Below are 17,598 nucleotides of genomic sequence, written 5' to 3'. Positions count from 1 at the left end.
ATCACCATCAAAGTAACATTTCCCTCTTTTGTGGCCATGGGTGGGGGGCGGGGGGGGTGCATATATTGTAAGAATCATCACTTAATGCACAACTAAAACCCAAAGAATATCTTTAACTAGCGGTGTTGCAGAGTTGCGGAGTTGGCCGGGCGCTGAGTCAAGCCGAGTGTTCAATGGGTTTCTCAGACTGGCTCAGGATCCTCTTTATAATAAACTGGCGTCTCGGCCTGTGGGGAAATCCTGCTCAACCGGCTCGGTTGCTGCATTCGTCAGCACTGGCAACTGGCCCCATTGTTAGATTCCACCCTCTGCATTCATTAACCTTTACTCATCCCTATTCCAAGATTCTCCCCACATCATAAACCTTGCCCCAGGCTAAGGAGTCTCCCGCATCAAGGCTGGAACTAGACCAGGGTCAAAGGGTGAGAGGGAGACCGGGGCTTGTGGGGGTGGGGGGGCGGGGGAGAGAGAGGGAGACTGGGGGGTGGGAGAGAGGGAGACTGCGGGGAGGGGGGTGGGAGAGAGGGAGACTGCGGGGAGGGGGGTGAGAGAGAGGGAGACTGTGGGGAGGGTGGTGGGAGAGGGAGACTGCGGGGAGGGGGGTGAGAGAGAGGGAGACTGTGGGGAGGGGGGTGGGAGAGGGAGACTGCGGGGAGGGGGGGTGAGAGAGAGGGAGACTGCGGGGAGGGTGGTGGGAGAGGGAGACAGCGGGGAGGGGGGTGAGAGAGAGGGAGACTGCGGGGAGGGGGGTGGGAGAGGGAGACTGCGGGGAGGGGGGTGAGAGGGAGACTGCGGGGAGGGGGTGGGAAAGGGAGACTGCGGGGAAGGGGGTGAGAGAGAGGGAGACTGGGGAGGGGTGAGAGAGGGGGAAGAGGGGTGAGAGAGGGGGAGGGGGGGTGAGAGATTTTGTACACCTCAATCAGGTCCCCCCTCAGCCTTCTCTGCTCTAAAGTAGAACAACCACAGCCTGTCCAGTCTCTCTTCATAGCTGAAGCGCTCCAGCCCAGGAAACATCCTGGTGAATCTCCTCTGCACCCTCTCCAATGCAATCACATCCTTCCTATAGTGTGGCGACCAGAACTGCACACAGTATTCCAGCTGTGGCCTAACCAGCGTTTTGTACAGCTCCATCATAACCTCCCTGCTCTTATATTCTATGCCTTGGCTAATGAAGGCAAGTATCCCATATGCCTTCTTAACCACCTTATCTACCTGTCCTGCTGCCTTCAGGGATCTATGTACATGCACACCAAGGTCCCTCTGATCCTCTGTCCTTCCTAGGGTCCTACCATTCATTGTGTATTCCCTTGCCTCGTTAGTCCTCCCAAAATGCATCACCTCACACTTTTCAGGGTTAAATTCCATTTGCCACTGTTCTGCCCATCTGCCCAATCAATTTTCGTGTCATCTGCGAACTTACTGATCATTAATGTACACTACAAACAGCAAGGGACCCAGCACCAATCCCTGCGGTACACCACTGGACACAGGCTTCCAGTCACAAAAACAACCTTCAACCTTCAGCCATCACCCTCTGCCTCCTGCCACTAAGCCAATTTTGGATCCAATGTGCCAAATTGCCCTGGATCCCATGGGTTCTTACCTTCTTGACCAGTCTCCCATGTGGGACTTTGTCAAAAGCCTTACTGAAGTCCATGTAGACTACATCAACTGCACTACCCCCATCCACACACCAAGTCACCCCCTCGAAAAATTCAATCAAATTGGTTAGACTTGATGTCCCCTTGACAAATCCATGCTGACTATCCTTGATTAATCCTTGCCTCTCCAAGTGGAGACTAATTCTGTCCCTCAGAGTTTTTTCTAATAATTTCCCTACCACTGATGTTAGGCTCACTGGTCTGTAATTCCCTGGTTTATCCCTACTACCCTTCTTGAATAATAGCTGTCCTCCAGTCCTCTGGCACCTCCCCTATGGCCAGAGAGGTTCTGAAAATTTGTGTCAGAGCTCCTGCAATCTCCTCCCTTACCTCACACAGTAGCCTGGGATACATCTCGTCTGGGCCTGGGGATTTATCCACTTTTAAGCCTGCTAAAACCGCTAGTACCTCCTCGCTCTCGATGCTAATTTGTTCATGTTGTATCCGTGTGTTAATGGAGACACGGAATGCAGGAGTTGGTTTAACAGGTGTTTACTGAACAAAGTCTGGTGGTGAACTAAAAGATACAAGACACTATACAGGCTTATATAGCCCAAGTGGCCATTACCGGCATTACAGTACACAGGGGCTCTTAAAGGCACATACACCACAATTCCTCCCCTTTTAGACAACCAGTACATAACATTTTAAGTAATCATTAATTAACATGTTTACAAGAACAATAATCTACACATTTGCTGCAGTTAATCAATTATAAGTCAGTCTCTCTGGAGGCTTCCTGACTCGGTCCGGATAATGCCTCGGTGGTGTAGTAGTTTTCGGTGGTGTAGTAGGTTCTTTTGGCAAGGTCGATTCGGCTTGAATGCCAGTGTCGGGTTCATCTGGTTCCAGTATCACCGGATCGGAGGTAGATACTATGGGTATCTCTGCTTCATCATTAGGCGTATAGAGTTGTGGTGTAGGTTGTCCCTTTTCGGGTGACTATGATCTGGTCAGCATGGCGCCTTATTATACTTTCTCCAATGTCCACGGTATACATCAGCGGTCCTAGCCGTGTGCAAATAGTTCCAGGCTGCCATTTCTTGGTACGGTAGTCCCGGGCCAAAACTTGTTGACCTATCTGGAAGGTTCTAGTTGGCCTTTCATTCATGCCTTGAAATTGCCAGTTCTCTACGTCCCTTCTGATGTTTGGCTTGATCAAATCCAGCCGGCATCTCAGTCTTCTATTGAAAAACATCATGGCGGGAGTTTGGTTTGTAACCACATGTTGCATTCCTGTATGCAAACAAGAAGTTATCTACCTTATGCTGTAGATTTATGTCTTCATTACCCATGGCCTTTATGGCCTTCTTGAAGGTCTGGACAAACCTTTCAGCCAATCCATTGGTGGCGGGATGGTATGGGGCGGACGTGTAGTGCTTAACCCCATTGTTTTTTAAGAACTTCCTGAATTCTTCGGACACAAATTGCGGTCCATTATCAGAACAGATCTGTTCAGGCAGCCCATTCCTGGCAAATATGGTCCTTAATACTGTGATGGTTTTTTCCGTGGTGGTGGAGGACATCTTTATTACCTCCGGCCACTTGGAGTGTGCATCAACCGCGATTAAGAACATTGAGTCCATAAATGGACCAGCAAAGTCGATGTGTACCCTTTGCCATGGAGATGAGGGCCACTCCCATGAATGTAGAGGGGCTTGTGGTGGGGCGTTTTGGACCTTCTGGCATCCTAGACAGCCCTTGGTCATTTCTTCGATGTCTCCATCGATACCTGGCCACCACACAAACGCTCTGGCTAGGTTCTTCATTTTCACTCCACCCAGATGCCCCTCGTGAAGCTCCTTTAGCACTTTATCCTGGAGTTTGGGTGGAATCACCACTCTGGATCCACACATCAAGGTTCCTCGGCACACTGACAGCTGTTTTCTTTGCGCGAATGCTGGCAACAGTGGTTCGCCATGTGCTGGCCATCCCTTCACCGTTAAATCGTAGACTCGTGAGAGAGTCGGGTCATTTCTCGTTTCCTTTTCAATGGTAGAATTTGTTACTGGTAGACATTCCACTATGGTTGAGTGGAACATCTCCACTGGGTCCACTGTAGGTGCCTCTTCTACCGTTGGCAACGGTAGACGCGATAAACCGTCAGCATTTCCATGCTGTTTTGATCCTTTGTATTCTATGTCATATTGGTGTGCCCCTAGGAAAAGGGACCACCTCTGTAGCCTTTGCGCTGTTATAATGGGAACGCCCTTTTTAGGGTTGATGGTCAGTCAACAAGGTAAATTTTTGTCCGTGTAGGTAATGGTTGAATTTCTTCACTCCCCATACCAGGCTGAGTGCTTCCCTGTCGATCTGGGCATGGTTACGCTCAGCTGAGTTCAATGAGCGTGACGCAAAAGCTATCGTCCGCTCCGAGCCATCAGGGAATCTATGCGATAATACCGCTCCTACGCCGTAAGGGGATGCATCGCACGCCAGTCTGATTGGCAGTGATGGGTTGTAATGAGCCAAAACTTCCTTGGACGTGATCAAGCCTTTGCATTTATGCAAGGCACGTTTACAGTCTTCGCTCCATTTCCAAATTACTCCCGTTTGTAGCAGTTCGTTAAGAGGGTGCAGAACAGTTGACAAGTTCGGTAAAAATTCATGATAGTAATTTATCAATTCCAGGAACGACCTTAATTGTGAGACATTTTCAGGTGCTGGGGCTTTTATGACCGCTTCAATTTTTTCAGGTGACTTATGCAACCCTTCTTCGTTAATTATGTGGCCACAATATTATATTTGTTTCTGGAAAAATTCGCACTTGGGGCGATTTGCTCGTAGGCCCCGTTCTCTCAGCCTAGTGAGCACCTGCTCCAAATTGGCACGGTGCTCGTTGTCGTTTTCTCCTGTTACAAGGATGTCGTCTAGGTAGCATTGAGTCCCCGGAATCCCTTGCAGGACTTGCTCCATAGCTCTTTGCCAGATAGCTGGAGCTGATGCTACTCCAAAAACCAGTCGATTGTACTGGTACAGGCCTTTGTGTGTGTTTATCGTGAGATACTTTTTAGAGGCCTCCTCAACCTCCATCTGTAGATATGCCTGTGCCAAGTCAATTTTGGTGAAACGTTTCCCTCCGGATAGTGAGGCAAAAATATCTTCTATCCTCGGAAGAGGATACTGTACCGTGTGAAGAACCGGGTTTACAGTCACCTTGAAGTCCCCACAGATGCAAATTTTTCTCTGTTCTTCAGATTTATCATTATTCAACGTTTTCTTCATGACTGGGACGATGGGTGTTGCCCACTCGCTCCAATCTATCTTGGATAACACGCCTGCCTTTTCCAAATTCTCCAGCTCTGCCTCAACTGCTGGACGAATTGTGTACGGCACCGGCCTTGCCTTAAAAAACTTGGGAATTGCCGCATCTTCCACTTTTATTGCGGTGGTGACGCCTTTCAAGGTTCCTAGTTCCTGTTGAAACACTTCTTTGGCGTCGGCCAAGATGTCTTTTAATCGTTCAGGTATGACGTCATCATCATTTTTTTTCTTACTGGTCACCGTCAGTGCCTGAATGGAGTGCCAGTCTAAACGTATCTTCCTGATCCATTCACGTCCCAACAGCGGTGGACCACCATCTTGCAGAACGTATAAATACTACTTCTGTATTTCCTTGCCGTTGTATACAACAGGCACCCTTATTTTCCCTCTGGGGTATACTTTCTGCCCCTTATATGTTTTCAAGATAATGGATGTGTCTTTCAAAGGTATATGCGGAAATAGCCGCTCGTAATCTCGTCGACTTATGACGGTCAGAGCTGATCCTGTATCTAGCTCCATTTTAACTGGGGACCCCGCTATCGTGAGGGTAACACAAATGGTCTGGTAATCTTCTTTGGCAATTACATTATGTAATTTGAGACAGCTTAGTCTCTTGTTTCCGGAGTCGCTATCGCTCTTCTGGTCTTCGGAGCTACTGTCCGTCATCATTTGTACCTTTCTGTACTTTTCCTTATTGATTTTTTTTCTGTCAGTGGATTTTTTGTTTCCAGATCGGCATACACGTGCAATGTGTCCCATCTTTCTGCATTGCCTGCATGCTTTGTCCTTGAACCAGCAGTCCCTCTGGTCATGGGTGGATCTGCCACAGCGATAACATCTCTCGAAACCCTGTGTCATTTCATGGGTGCCGAAGTCCTGTGGCCTTTGTTGTATCTCTGCAGCTCCTCTTGCTGCTGCTTCGTATGATACAGCCACACTGAAAGCCTTGTCCAGTGTTAAATCTTTCTCAGAAAGTAGCCTTTTCTGTGTTCCTTCACTTAGGAGACCGCAGACGAATTTGTCTCGAAGAGAATCTGCCAGTCCTGCCCCGAATTGGCAGTGCTTTGACAGCTTCCTTAATTTGGTGAGGTAATCAGCGTTACTTTCATTCTTGTGCTGATTCCTCCTGAAGAATTTGAATCGTTCCACTATCAGCAGCGGTGTTGGGTTTAAGTGCTCCTGTAGGGTATCAACAATCTCCTTAAAATTCTTGTCCATCGGTTTGGCTGGAGTGATTAAGTTTCGTAACAGCCCGTATGTCCTTGCGCCCATTAGATTTAGAAGTACCGATGCCTTTTTATCATCCTCTATTTCATTCGCTGTGCAATTTACCTCCACACTTTCCACATATGTGGTCCAATCCTCTACATCACTTTCGAAAGCAGTAATATTGCCAGTCTTAGGCATCCTGAAAAAAAATGGTGCCTCCCGCGCTTTCCTTTCTTCCCTGCCGAGAAAAAATGGCGCCTCCCGCACTTTCCCGCCGCTGCCGACAACGCTGTTCTCCGCGGTTTTTATTTATACAGATATTTTTAATAGTTGGAGACTCGTTCCCGCCGGACTCTCTGGGACATTTCCCTCCCTCTGCTTGGTCCGAACGCCGACCTACTTTGCAGCGCTGGCCGTTTCCCGAGTGCTCCACCCTCCGTCTCTGTTTGCCTCCGCCTTCGCTGCTCGGCCCCGCTGCAGAGCCAGCCGATCGAGCCCCAGCCCGCGGATGTTCCTGATAGTCGGGGAATCCAGAACCAGGGGTCACAGTCTAAGGATAAGGGGTAAGCCATTTAGGACAGAGATGAGGAGGAATTTCTTCACCCAGAGAGTGGTGAACCTGTGGAATTCTCTACCACAGAAGGCAGTTGAGGCCAATTCATTAAATATATTCAAGAAAGAGTTAGATATATTTCTTAAGGCTAAAGGGATCAAGGGGTATGGGGAGAAGGCAGGGACAGGGTACTGAATTTGGATGATCAGCCATGATCGCATTGAATGGCGGAGCAGGCTCGAGGGGCCGAATGGCCTACTCCTGCTCCTATCTTCTATGTTTCTATGTTTATGTTTCTAAAATGGTCTGTTCTCTTGTCCCGTCAGCATTTCCCAGGGAAACCAAACCATTAATGATAAAAACAATGATGCTGATCTCTGGGGCTCAGGGAGTAGTAGCTCTGCCCAGTGTGGGCCTGAGCTGTACGGAGCAGGAAAGTTCCAGGCTCGATCTGTGGCCTGTGTTGTATTCATAGAATCGTAAAAATTTACAGCACAGGAGGAGGCCATTCGGCCCATCTTGTCCGTGCCTGCCGACAGAGCGATCCAGCCTAATCCCACTTCCCAGCTCTTGGTCCGTAGCTCTGTAGGTTACGGCACTTCAAGCGCACATCCAAGCACTTTTTAAATGTGATGAGGGTTTCTGCCTCTACCACCCTTTCAGGCAGTGAGTTCCAGACCCCCACCACCCTCTGGGTGAAAACATTTCTCCTCAAATCCCCTCTAAAGCTCCGACCAAGTACTTTAAATCTATGCCCCCTGGTTATTGACCTCTCTGCTAAGGCTCCCCTCAGCCTCCTCTGTTCCAAAAAAAACAACCCCAGCCTATCCAATCTTTCCTCAAAGCTAAAATTCTCCAGCCCAGGCAACATCCTCGTAAATCTCCTCTGCACCCTCTCTAGTGCAATCACATCCTTCCTGTAATGTGATGACCAGAACTGCACACAGTATTCTAGCTGTGGCCTAACTAGTGTTTTGTACAGTTCAAGCATAACCCCCCTGCTCTTATATTCTATGCCTCGGCTAATAAAGGCAAGTATCACGTATGACTTCTTAACCACCTTATCTACCTGTCCTGCTACCTTCAGGGATCTGTGGACATGCACTCCAAGGTCCCTCTGATCTTCTGCACTTCTGTGTCCTACCATTTAATGTGTATTCCCTTGCCTTGTTAGCCCTCCCCAAATGCATGACCCCACACTTCTCCAGATTGAATTCCATTTGCCACTGTTCTGCCCACCTGACCAGTCCATTGATATCTTGCTGCAGTCTGCAGCTTTCTTCTTCATTATCAACCACATGGCCAATTTTTTGTATCATCTGCAAACTTCTTAATCATACTTCCTACATTCAAGTCCAAATCATTGATATATACCACAAAAAGCAAAGGACCCAGTACTGAACCCTGCGGAACCCCACTGGAACCAGCCTTCCAGTCACAAAAACACCCTTCGACCATTACTCTTTGTTTCCTGCCTCTGAGCCAATTTTGGATCCAATTTGCCATTTTGCCCTGGATCCCATGGGCTTTTACTTTCGTGACCAGTGTGATGAAATATTCATCATCATCACTGCCTGTGACTGAGATCGGTTTCAGTGCCATTTCCCTTCCCCCAGACCTCATTGTATTGTGTACTGGAATGTGCTGTATTGTATACTGGAATGTGCTGGAATGTGCTGTGTGTAGGGCTCCGCCCATACCTGGCCCCGTTTGTAGGCTGGCTCAGTCTGGCCTCAGCCTCCAGAAGGAAGACATCTCTCTCGCTTACGTGTTACGTTCTAAGTTAATAAAAGCCTTGTTTTGTTCTGCTAACTTCGAGTCTCGGAATTATTGAGGCACATCAACCAGTCTGCCATGCAGGACCTTATCAAAAGCCTTGCTAAAATCCATATAGATTACATCAAACGCACTACCCTCATCGACCCTCCTTGTAACCTCCTCAAAAAATTCAGTAAAGTTAGTCAGACACAACCTTCCATTAACAAATCCATGTTGACTGTCCCTGATTAATTTGTGTCTTTCTAAATGAAGATTTATCCTGTCCCTCAGAATTTTTTCCAATAGGTTTCCCACCACCGAGGTTAGGCTGACTAGTCTGTAATTACTCGGTCTACCCCTTTCTCCCTTTTTAAACAACGGTACCACGTTAGCAGTCCTCCAGCACCACACCTGTAGCCAGAGAGGATTGAAAAATGATGGTCAGAGCCTCCACTATTTCCTCTCTTACTTCTCTTAACAGTCTAGGATACATTTCACCTGGGCCTGGGGATCTTTCCACTTTCAAAGATGCTAAACCCCTTAATACTTCCTCTTTCACTATGTTTATTTCATCTAATATTTCACACTCCTCCTCCCTGATTGCAATGTCTGCATCGTCCCTCTTTTTTGTGAAAACAGACGCAAAGTATTCATTAAGAACCATACCCATGTCTTCCGACTCCACACACAGTTTACCTTTGATGCGCTATCAACAATACCAAAGACTACGAAATGGACTTTGAAGTAGGCTTTTATTGACTAAGAACTAGAGCATGCCTCTGCTAGTGAATCCATCCTAAGAGCTCCTGGGGGAAGGGTGGTGAGTCACCTTTATACCCGGGCTTAGGGGTGGAGCCAGGGGCTGAGACATGCCTGGACTTGTACAGGGTTAACAGTGGTTTACCACACAGGCATGTACAGGTTAACAGTGGTTTACCACATTCACCCCTCGCTTAAAAAAGAGTCCGGCGGGGTGAAGTGTTTCAAAAGTTCGTATATGAAAGTCTCTCCGGGGGTCTTGTCTGCCGTAATGATCTTCGTGGTGCCGGTTGCGGCGGTTCTTTGCCCGCGGCCGCTTCTCGCGTGGGACGGAGCACTGGCGTGTCGTCCTCTCGGGGTAGGGATGGCACCGGCATGTCGTCAGTTCGTGGTAGACACCCCGGTGGTGCGTCGTGGGTAGTGGTGGTGGGTGGAGGTAGTGGATGGTGATCGATGGTGTTTCGGGTGGTACCTGAGGGTGCGAGGTCTCGAATTGAGACTGTGTCCTCCCGCCCGTCAGGATACGCCACGTAGGCGTACTGTGGGTTGGCGTGGACGAGGTGAACCTTTTCGACCAGGGGGTCCGTCTTATGGCTCCTCACGTGTTTCCTGAGCAGGACGGGTCCCGGAGACGTCAGCCATGGCGGTAGTGATGTCCCCGAGGTGGATTTCCTGGGGAAGACGAACATCTTCTCGTGAGGGGTGGCGTTTGTGGCAGTACAGAGCAGTGATCGTATGGAGTGGAGCGCATCGGGGAGGACATCTTGCCAGCGGGAGATTGGGAGGCCCTTGGATTTTAGGGCGAGCATGGCGGTCTTCCACACCGTTGCGTTCTCCCTCTCTACCTGTCCGTTACCCCGGGGGCTTTAGCTGGTAGTCCTGCTCGTGGCTATGCCCTTCTCGAGCAGGTACTGGCGCAGCTCGTCGCTCATGAACGACGAGCCCCTGTCGCTGTGGATGTAACTGGGGAAGCCAAATATGGCGAACAGGTCATGGAGGCACCTGATGACTGTGGCGCTGGTCATGTCCGGGCAGGGGATGGCGAAGGGGAAACGGGAGTACTCGTCAATAATATTGAGGAAGTACGTGTTGCGGTCAGAGGAGGGAAGGGGCCCCTTGAAATCGACGCTGAGACGTTCGAAGGGGCGGGTGGCTTTAATCAGGTGTGCCCTGTCTGGCCTATAAAAATGCGGTTTGCATTCGGCGCAGACCTGGCAGTTCCTGGTCATGGTCCTGACCTCCTCGATGGGAGTAAGGCAGGTTGCGAGCTTTAATAAAGTGGAAGAACCTGGTGACCCCCGGGTGGCAGAGATCATTGTGGAGGGTCCGTAGCCTATCGACTTGTGCGTTGGCACATGTCCCACGGGATAGGGCGTCTGGGGGCTCATTAAGTTTCCCGGGCCGGCATAAGATATCGTAGTTGTAGGTGGATAACTCGATCCTCCACCGCAATATCTTATCATTTTTGATTTTCCCCCTTTGTCTGTTGTTAAACATAAATGCTACTGTCCGTTGGTCAGTGAGCAGGGCGAAACGTTTACCGGCCAGGTAATGCCTCCAGTGCCATACAGCCTCCACTATCGCCTGGGCCTCCTTCTCGACTGAGGAGTGTCGAATTTCGGGGCCCTGGAGGGTCCGTGAAAAGAAGGCCACGGGTCTCCCCGCCTGGTTAAGGGTTGCGGCTAGGGCGAAGTCAGATGCATCGCTCTCCACTTGGAAAGGGATGGACTCATCCACTGTGTGCATTGTGGCCTTCGCAATGTCCTCTTTTATGAGGGTGAAGGCTGCACGGGCCTCTGCCGTCAGGGGGAAGGAGGTTGACTTGATGAGGGGCCGGGCTTTGTCCGCATAGTTGGGCACCCACTGGGCGTAGTAAGAGAAGAACCCTAGGCATCTCTTCAGGGCTTTTAGGCAGTGGGGGGGGGGGGGGGGGGGTAGTTCCAGGAGGGGGCGCATTCGGTCGGGGTCGGGGCCGATGACTCCGTTTTCCACCACGCAGCCAAGAATAGCGAGGCGCGCGGTGCGGAACATACATTTTTCTCTGTTGTATGTCAGATTCAGCCGTTGGGCCGTACGGAGGAATTTTTCTAGGTTGGCGTCGTGGTCCTGCCGGTCATGGCCGCAGATGGTGACGTTGTCTAGATAGGGGAAGGTGGCCTGCAGCGCATTCTGGTCAACCATCCGGTCCATCTCCCTTTGGAAGACCGAGACCCCGTTGGTGACGCCGAAGGGGACTCGGAGGAAGTGGTAGAGGCGACCGTCAGCCTCGAAGGCCGTGTACTGGCGGTCCTCAGGCCTGATGGGGAGCTGGTGATATGCCGACTTCAGATCAATCGTCGAGAATACCCGGTATTGTGCTATCTGGTTGACCATGTCAGATATGCGGGGAAGTGGGTATGCGTCTAATTGCGTGTATCGATTGATCGTCTGGCTGTAATCAATAACCAGGCGCTGTTTTTCGCCGGTCTTTACTACCACCACCTGGGCTCGCCATGGGCTGGTGCTGCCCTCGATAATCCCTTCCCTCAGGAGTCTTTGTACTTCTGATTTAATAAAGCTCCTATCCCCGGCACTGTACCGCCTGCTTTTAGTAGCAATTGGCTTGCAGTCTTTGGCGAGGTTAGCGAACAACGGGGGCGGGTTTGACCTTCAGGGTGGACAGGCTGCATACTTTGCGCGGCGCCGTGTTTAAATTCTGCTGGCTGCAGACTAAGTGGGGGCAGGGGCCCGCCATATGCCATCGTGACGCTCTCCAGATGGCACTGGAAGTCTAATCCTAGCAGTACGGGAGCGCAGAGCTGTGGCAGGACGAGGAATTTAAACTCTCTGTACTCCACGCCGTTCACTGTCAGAGTCGCTACACAGTAGCCGCCGACGTCCGCCGTATGGGACTTTGAGGCCATAAAGACCTGGTGGCGTGTGCGCATAACCGATAGGGAGTAGCGTCGCACCGTGTCGGGGTGGATGAAGCTCTCCGTGCTTCTGCAGTCGAAAAGGCAATTTGTGGCATGGCCATTTACCTTTATGTTCATCATGGACCTGGCTAGTTGATGGGGCCTAGATTGGTCCAGGGTGATGGAGGCCATCGTCGAGGTCGGTGGGTCGCTGTAGTATTCGCCCGCGCCGAGGGCCTGGTCCTGAGATGGTGTCCAAGATGGCGGCTCCCCCTCGGCTGGTGGTGTCCAAAATGGCGGCCCGCACGGCTCACACGTGGTTGGTGGGGTCCAAAATGGCGGCCTGTACGGTTCACACGCGGCGCTGCTGGAATTGGGGGTCGATTTCGCCTTGCACACTCTCACGTAGTGGCCTTTCTTGCCGCATTTGGAGCAGGTCGCGTCCTTTGCTGGGCATTGCTGTCTGGGGTGCTTGACCTGGCCGCAGAAGTAGCATTTCTGGCCTCTGGTCATTGCAGCTGTAGTTGGGCTGATGGCGGCTTGTGGCCTTACCGGGTCCCAAGATGGCTGCTCCCATGGCATCCACGTGGCCATCCGGTCAGGGGGGTAGGCGTCCATGTTCTGGAGGGCCACGTCTAACGAGTTAGCGAGGGCCACCGTCTTCTGCAGGTCGAGCCCCCTCTGTTCCAGCAGCCTCTGCCGAGTATAGTTGGACCTGATGCCGGCTACGTAGGCGTCTCGGATCAGGTCTTCCGTGCATTCCTTGGCCGTCACCGCTTTGCAATTACAGTCCCGGCCGAGGACTCTCAGTGCCAGTAAATATTCAGCGCCCGATTCCCCGGGGCGCTGTTTTCGGGTAGCCAGGAGGTGTCTGGCGTAGACCTCGTTAACAGGCCTCACGTATTGTTCCTTTAGCGTCGCGATGGCGGCCGCGTAAGTAGTGGCGTCTCGGATGATCGAGTAGACTCGGTGGCTCACCCGTGAGTTCAAGACAAGCCGTTTTGCATCATCTGTAGTGACAGTAGTGCTGGAGGCCTCCAGGAAGGCTTCGAAACAGCTCAGCCAGTGTTCAAAGTTATTGGCTGCATCTGCTGCTTGAGGATCCAGGTCTAAACGTTCCGGCTTCAAGATTTGCTCCATGTTGAAAATTAGTCAATAAAATTGATGCGCTAGCAACAATACCAAAGACTACGAAATGGACTTTGAAGTAGGCTTTTATTGACTAAGAACTAGAGCATGCCTCTGCTAGTGAATCCATCCTAAGAGCTCCCGGGGGAAGGGTGGTGAGTCACCTTTATACCCGGGCTTAGGGGTGGAGCCAGGGGCTGAGACATGCCTGGACTTGAACAGGGTTAACAGTGGTTTACCACACAGGCATGTACAGGTTAACAGTGGTTTACCACAACCTTTATGGTCCCTAATAAGCCCTACTCTTATTTTAGTTATCCTCTTGCTCTTAATGTATTTTACTTGCCAATATTTTTTCATGCCCTCTCTTTGCTTTCCTAATATCCTTTTTAATTGCACCCCTGAACTTTCTTCTAAACTCCAATGAGTATAGGCCCAACCTGCTCAACAAGACAACCCCCTCATCTCAGGAATCAACCTCGTGAACCTTCTCTGAACTGCCTCCAATGCAAGTATATCCCTCCTTAGATAAGGAGACCAAAACTGTACGCAGTACTCCAGGTGTGGTCTCACCAACGCCCTGTACAGTTGTATCAAGACTTCCCTACTTTTATATTCCATCCCACTTGCAATAAAGGCCAACATTCCATTTGCCTTCCTAATTACTTGCTGTACCTGCGTGCTAACTTTTTGTGTTTCATGTACGAGGACCCCCCGATCCCTCTGTACCGCAGCATTCTGTAGTCTCTCTCCATTTAAATAATAATTTGCTTTTTTATTTTTCCTACCAAAGTGGATAACCTCACATTTTCCCACATTATACTCCATCTGCCAAATTTTTGCCCACTCACTGAACCTATCTACATCCCTTTGCACTCTGTGTCCTCCTCACAACTTGCTTTCCCACCTAGCTTTGCAAATTTGGCTACAATACACTCGGTCCCTTCATCCACGTCATTAATATAGATTGAAAATAGTTGAGGCCCCAACACTGATCCCTGTGGCACCCCACTAGTTACAGTTTGCTAACCGGAAAATGTCCCATTTATCCCGACTCTCTGTTTTCTGTTCGTTAGCCAATCCTCTATCCATGCTAATATATTACCCCCAACCTCGTGAGTTCTTATTTTGTGCAGTAACCTTTTATGTGGCACCTTATCGAATGCCTTCTGGAAATCCAAATACACCACATCCACTGGTTCACCCTTATCCACCCTGCTCGTTACATCCTTAAAGAACTCTAGTAATTTGTCAAACACAATTTCCCTTTCATAAAACCATGATGACTCTGCTTGACTGTATTATGATTTTTTAAATGTCCTGCTACTACTCCCTTAATCATGGATTCCAGCATTTTCCCAATGACAGATGTTAGGCTAACTGGCCTATAGTTTCCTGCTTTCTGTCTCCCTCCGTTCTTGAATAGGGGAGTTACATTCGCGGTTTTTCAATCCGCTGGGACCTCTCCAGAATTCAGGGAATTTTGGTAGATTACAACCAACGCATCCGCTATCTCTGCACCCACTTCTTTTAAGACCCTAGGATGCAGGCCATCCGGTCCAGGGGACTTGTCCACCTTTAGCCCCATTAGTTTACCTAGTACTTTTTCTCTAGTGATAGTCATTGTTTTAAGTTCCTCCCTCCCTATAGCCCCTTCATTATCAATTATTATTGGGATGCTTTTAGTGTCTCCTACCATGAAGACTGATACAAAATATTTGTTCAAAGTCTCTGCCATTTCCGTTTCCCATTATTAATTCCCCAGTCCCACCCTCTAAGAGACCAACGTTTACTTTAGCTACTCTCTTCTGTAGAAGCTCTTATTGTCTGTTTTTATATTTTTTGCTAGTTTACTTTCATAATCTATCTTCTTACTCTATTATTTTTTTAGTCATCCATTGCTGGTTTCTAAAAATGTCCCAATCCTCTGGCCTACCACTAATCTTCGCAACATTATATACCTTTTCTTTCAATGTGATACCATCCTTAACTTCCTTAGTTAGCCAAGGATGGTTCATCCTTCTCGTAGAGCCTCTCTTTTTCACTGGAATAAACCTTTGCTGAGAGTTATGAAATATCTCCTTAAATGTCTGCCACTGCTTATCTACCGTCTTACCCTTTAATCTATTTTCCCAGTCCACTTTAGCCAACTCTGTCTTCATACCTTTCTTTTGAACACTCTTGTTTATTATTTGTAAAAATATTGGAGGTGGGTGAAAAAAGGCTGCTTGACCAAGTGGGGGTTGGTTTGGCAACTGGGCCATGTGATAAATCCTCCAGGAATACGTCGAGAGTTGGCGAGCCTATTCCCGCTGCATTTGGCACACAGTAGGAAGAGAGAGAGAGAGAGAGGTGAGTGTGGGTGAATGAGAATGATTGTGGGAGGTTGTGCTGCCTCCCATTGTCAAATAGCCAGCCAACACTCACTCAGCAGCAAATTACCATTTGAGAGTTGGTGGAGTCAGATGAGAGCTGTGAATCTGCTCCCCACTGTCTTGCACCTCCAGGGAAGAGGGGAGGAATCTGAAGGGGGTGGGAGGGGGTAATTGGTCCCAACTTGCAAGACTCCAGGCAGGTCAACCAAGAAGGCAGCACCAGTGGGAATACGTGCGCATGCCCATGGGGGGTTTATGTAGTGGGCAACACCACGAATCAGTACAGTAAATGCCAGGACCCCAAACTCTCCTTCCATATTCCCTGCGTTTCATAGAATCATAAAAAATTTATGGCACAGAAGGAGGCCATTCGGCCCATCGTGTCCACGCTGGCCGAAAAACAGCTATCCGGCCTAATCCCACTTCCCAGCTCTTGGTCTGTAGCCCTGTAGGTTACTGCACTTGAAGTGCACATCCAATAACTTTTTAAATGTGATGAGGGTTTCTGCCTCTACCACCCTTTCAGGCAGAGTTCCAGACCCCCACCACCCTCTGGGTGAAAATAGTTCTCAGCTCCCCTCTAATCCTTCTACCAAGTACTTTAAATCTGGTTATTGACCTCTCTGCTAAGGGAAATAGGTCCTTCCTATCCACTCTATCTAGGCCCCTCAGAATTTTGTACACCTCAATTAAATCTCCCCTCAGCCTCCTCTGTTCCAAAGAAAACAACCCCAGCCGATCCAATCTTTCCTCATAGCTAAAATTCCCCAGTCCTGGCAACATCCTCGTAAATCTCCTCTGCACCCTCTCTGGTGCAATCACATCCTTCCTGTAATGTGGTGACCAGAACTACACGCAGTTCATGGTTGGCATGTACGGCAGATTTCCCAGATCTATCTACCAGACAGAAACACTCCACACACTGCAAACTCACCTGAGTTGCCTCCAATGGGGTTCAGGGGCATAGTCGGCATCATTGGAGGGCCCATCGGCTGGGGGAACATGGAATTCCCTCCCGGCTGGGGGAACATGGAATTCCCTCCCGACTGGGGGAACATGGAATTCCCTCCTGGCTGGGGGAACATCGACGGGTAGGCCTGGTTTCCCCCAGGAGGGTAGGCCGGGTTTCCCCCGGGAGGGTAGGCCGGGTTTCCCCCGGGAGGGTAGGCCGGGTTTCCCCCGGGAGGGTAGGCCGGGTTTCCCCCGGGAGGGTACGGTCCGGACATGGGGTACCCAGGTTCGTGCGAGGTGGGGTACAACGGATCGACTGCTTCTTCATAGGAGGGGGGAGCACTGGGGTTCGCCATTCTGCTTCAAACACTGGCTCCTGATCAGAGTCGGCGGGTCGTCCTGGAAGACACAAATTTAGAAAAACACTTATACTTCGGAACACAATACACTCTCTCTCCGAGTCAGGAGGTCGTGGGTTCGAGCCCCACTCCAGAGACTTGAGCCCATAATCCAGGCCGACACTCCCAGTGAAGTACTGAGGGAGTGCTTCACTGTCAGAAGTGCAGTCTTTCAGATGCGACGTAAAACCGAGGCCCCATCTGCCCCCTCGCTTGGGCATAAACGATCCCACGGTCACTGTTTTGAAGAAGAGCAGGGGAGTTCTCCTCGGTGTCCTGGCCAATATTTTTCCCTCAACCAACATCACTAAAAAACAGATGATCTGGGCACTGACACATTGCTCTTTGTGGGATCTTGCTGTGCGTGAATTGGCTGCTGCGTTTCCCACATTACAACAGTGACCACTCTTCCAAAGTGCTTCATTGGCTGTAAAGCGCTTTGGGACGTCCCGTGGTCGTGAAAGGCGCTATAGAAATGCAACTCTGGGCTTTATAAATAGAGGCCTGGAGTACAAAAGCCAGGAAGTGATGCTAAACCTTTATAAAAAAAAAACTAGTTCGGCCCCAGCTGGAGTATTGCCCAGTTCTGGGCATCACACTTTAGGAGGGACCTGAAGGCTTTGGAGAGGGTGCAGAGGAGATTTACTA

The 17,598-nt window shown here is 49.9% G+C and overlaps 1 protein-coding gene across 2 annotated transcripts in view; it reads right to left on the bottom strand.

The window, feature by feature from the left end:
- LOC147120710 (protein lifeguard 3-like) overlaps positions 1-17,598 on the bottom strand; it is a 134,791-nt gene that overhangs the window by 63,760 nt on the left and 53,433 nt on the right. For both annotated transcript variants that reach the window (XM_085986940.1, XM_085986941.1), the window contains exon 2: positions 16,536-16,951. In XM_085986940.1, the coding sequence (XP_085843066.1) occupies positions 16,536-16,908 (373 nt within the window). In that variant the 5' untranslated portion in view covers positions 16,909-16,951. The remainder of the gene's footprint in view (positions 1-16,535; positions 16,952-17,598) is intronic.

This window comes from Somniosus microcephalus, chromosome 4 (genome assembly GCF_052327205.1).
Source record: "Somniosus microcephalus isolate GS21.2 chromosome 4, FLI_Smic_1.0, whole genome shotgun sequence".
Classification (NCBI taxonomy): Eukaryota; Metazoa; Chordata; class Chondrichthyes; order Squaliformes; family Somniosidae; genus Somniosus; species Somniosus microcephalus.
Note: the sequence above shows the minus strand (reverse complement) of the source record. Positions and strands in the feature narration are given on the sequence as shown.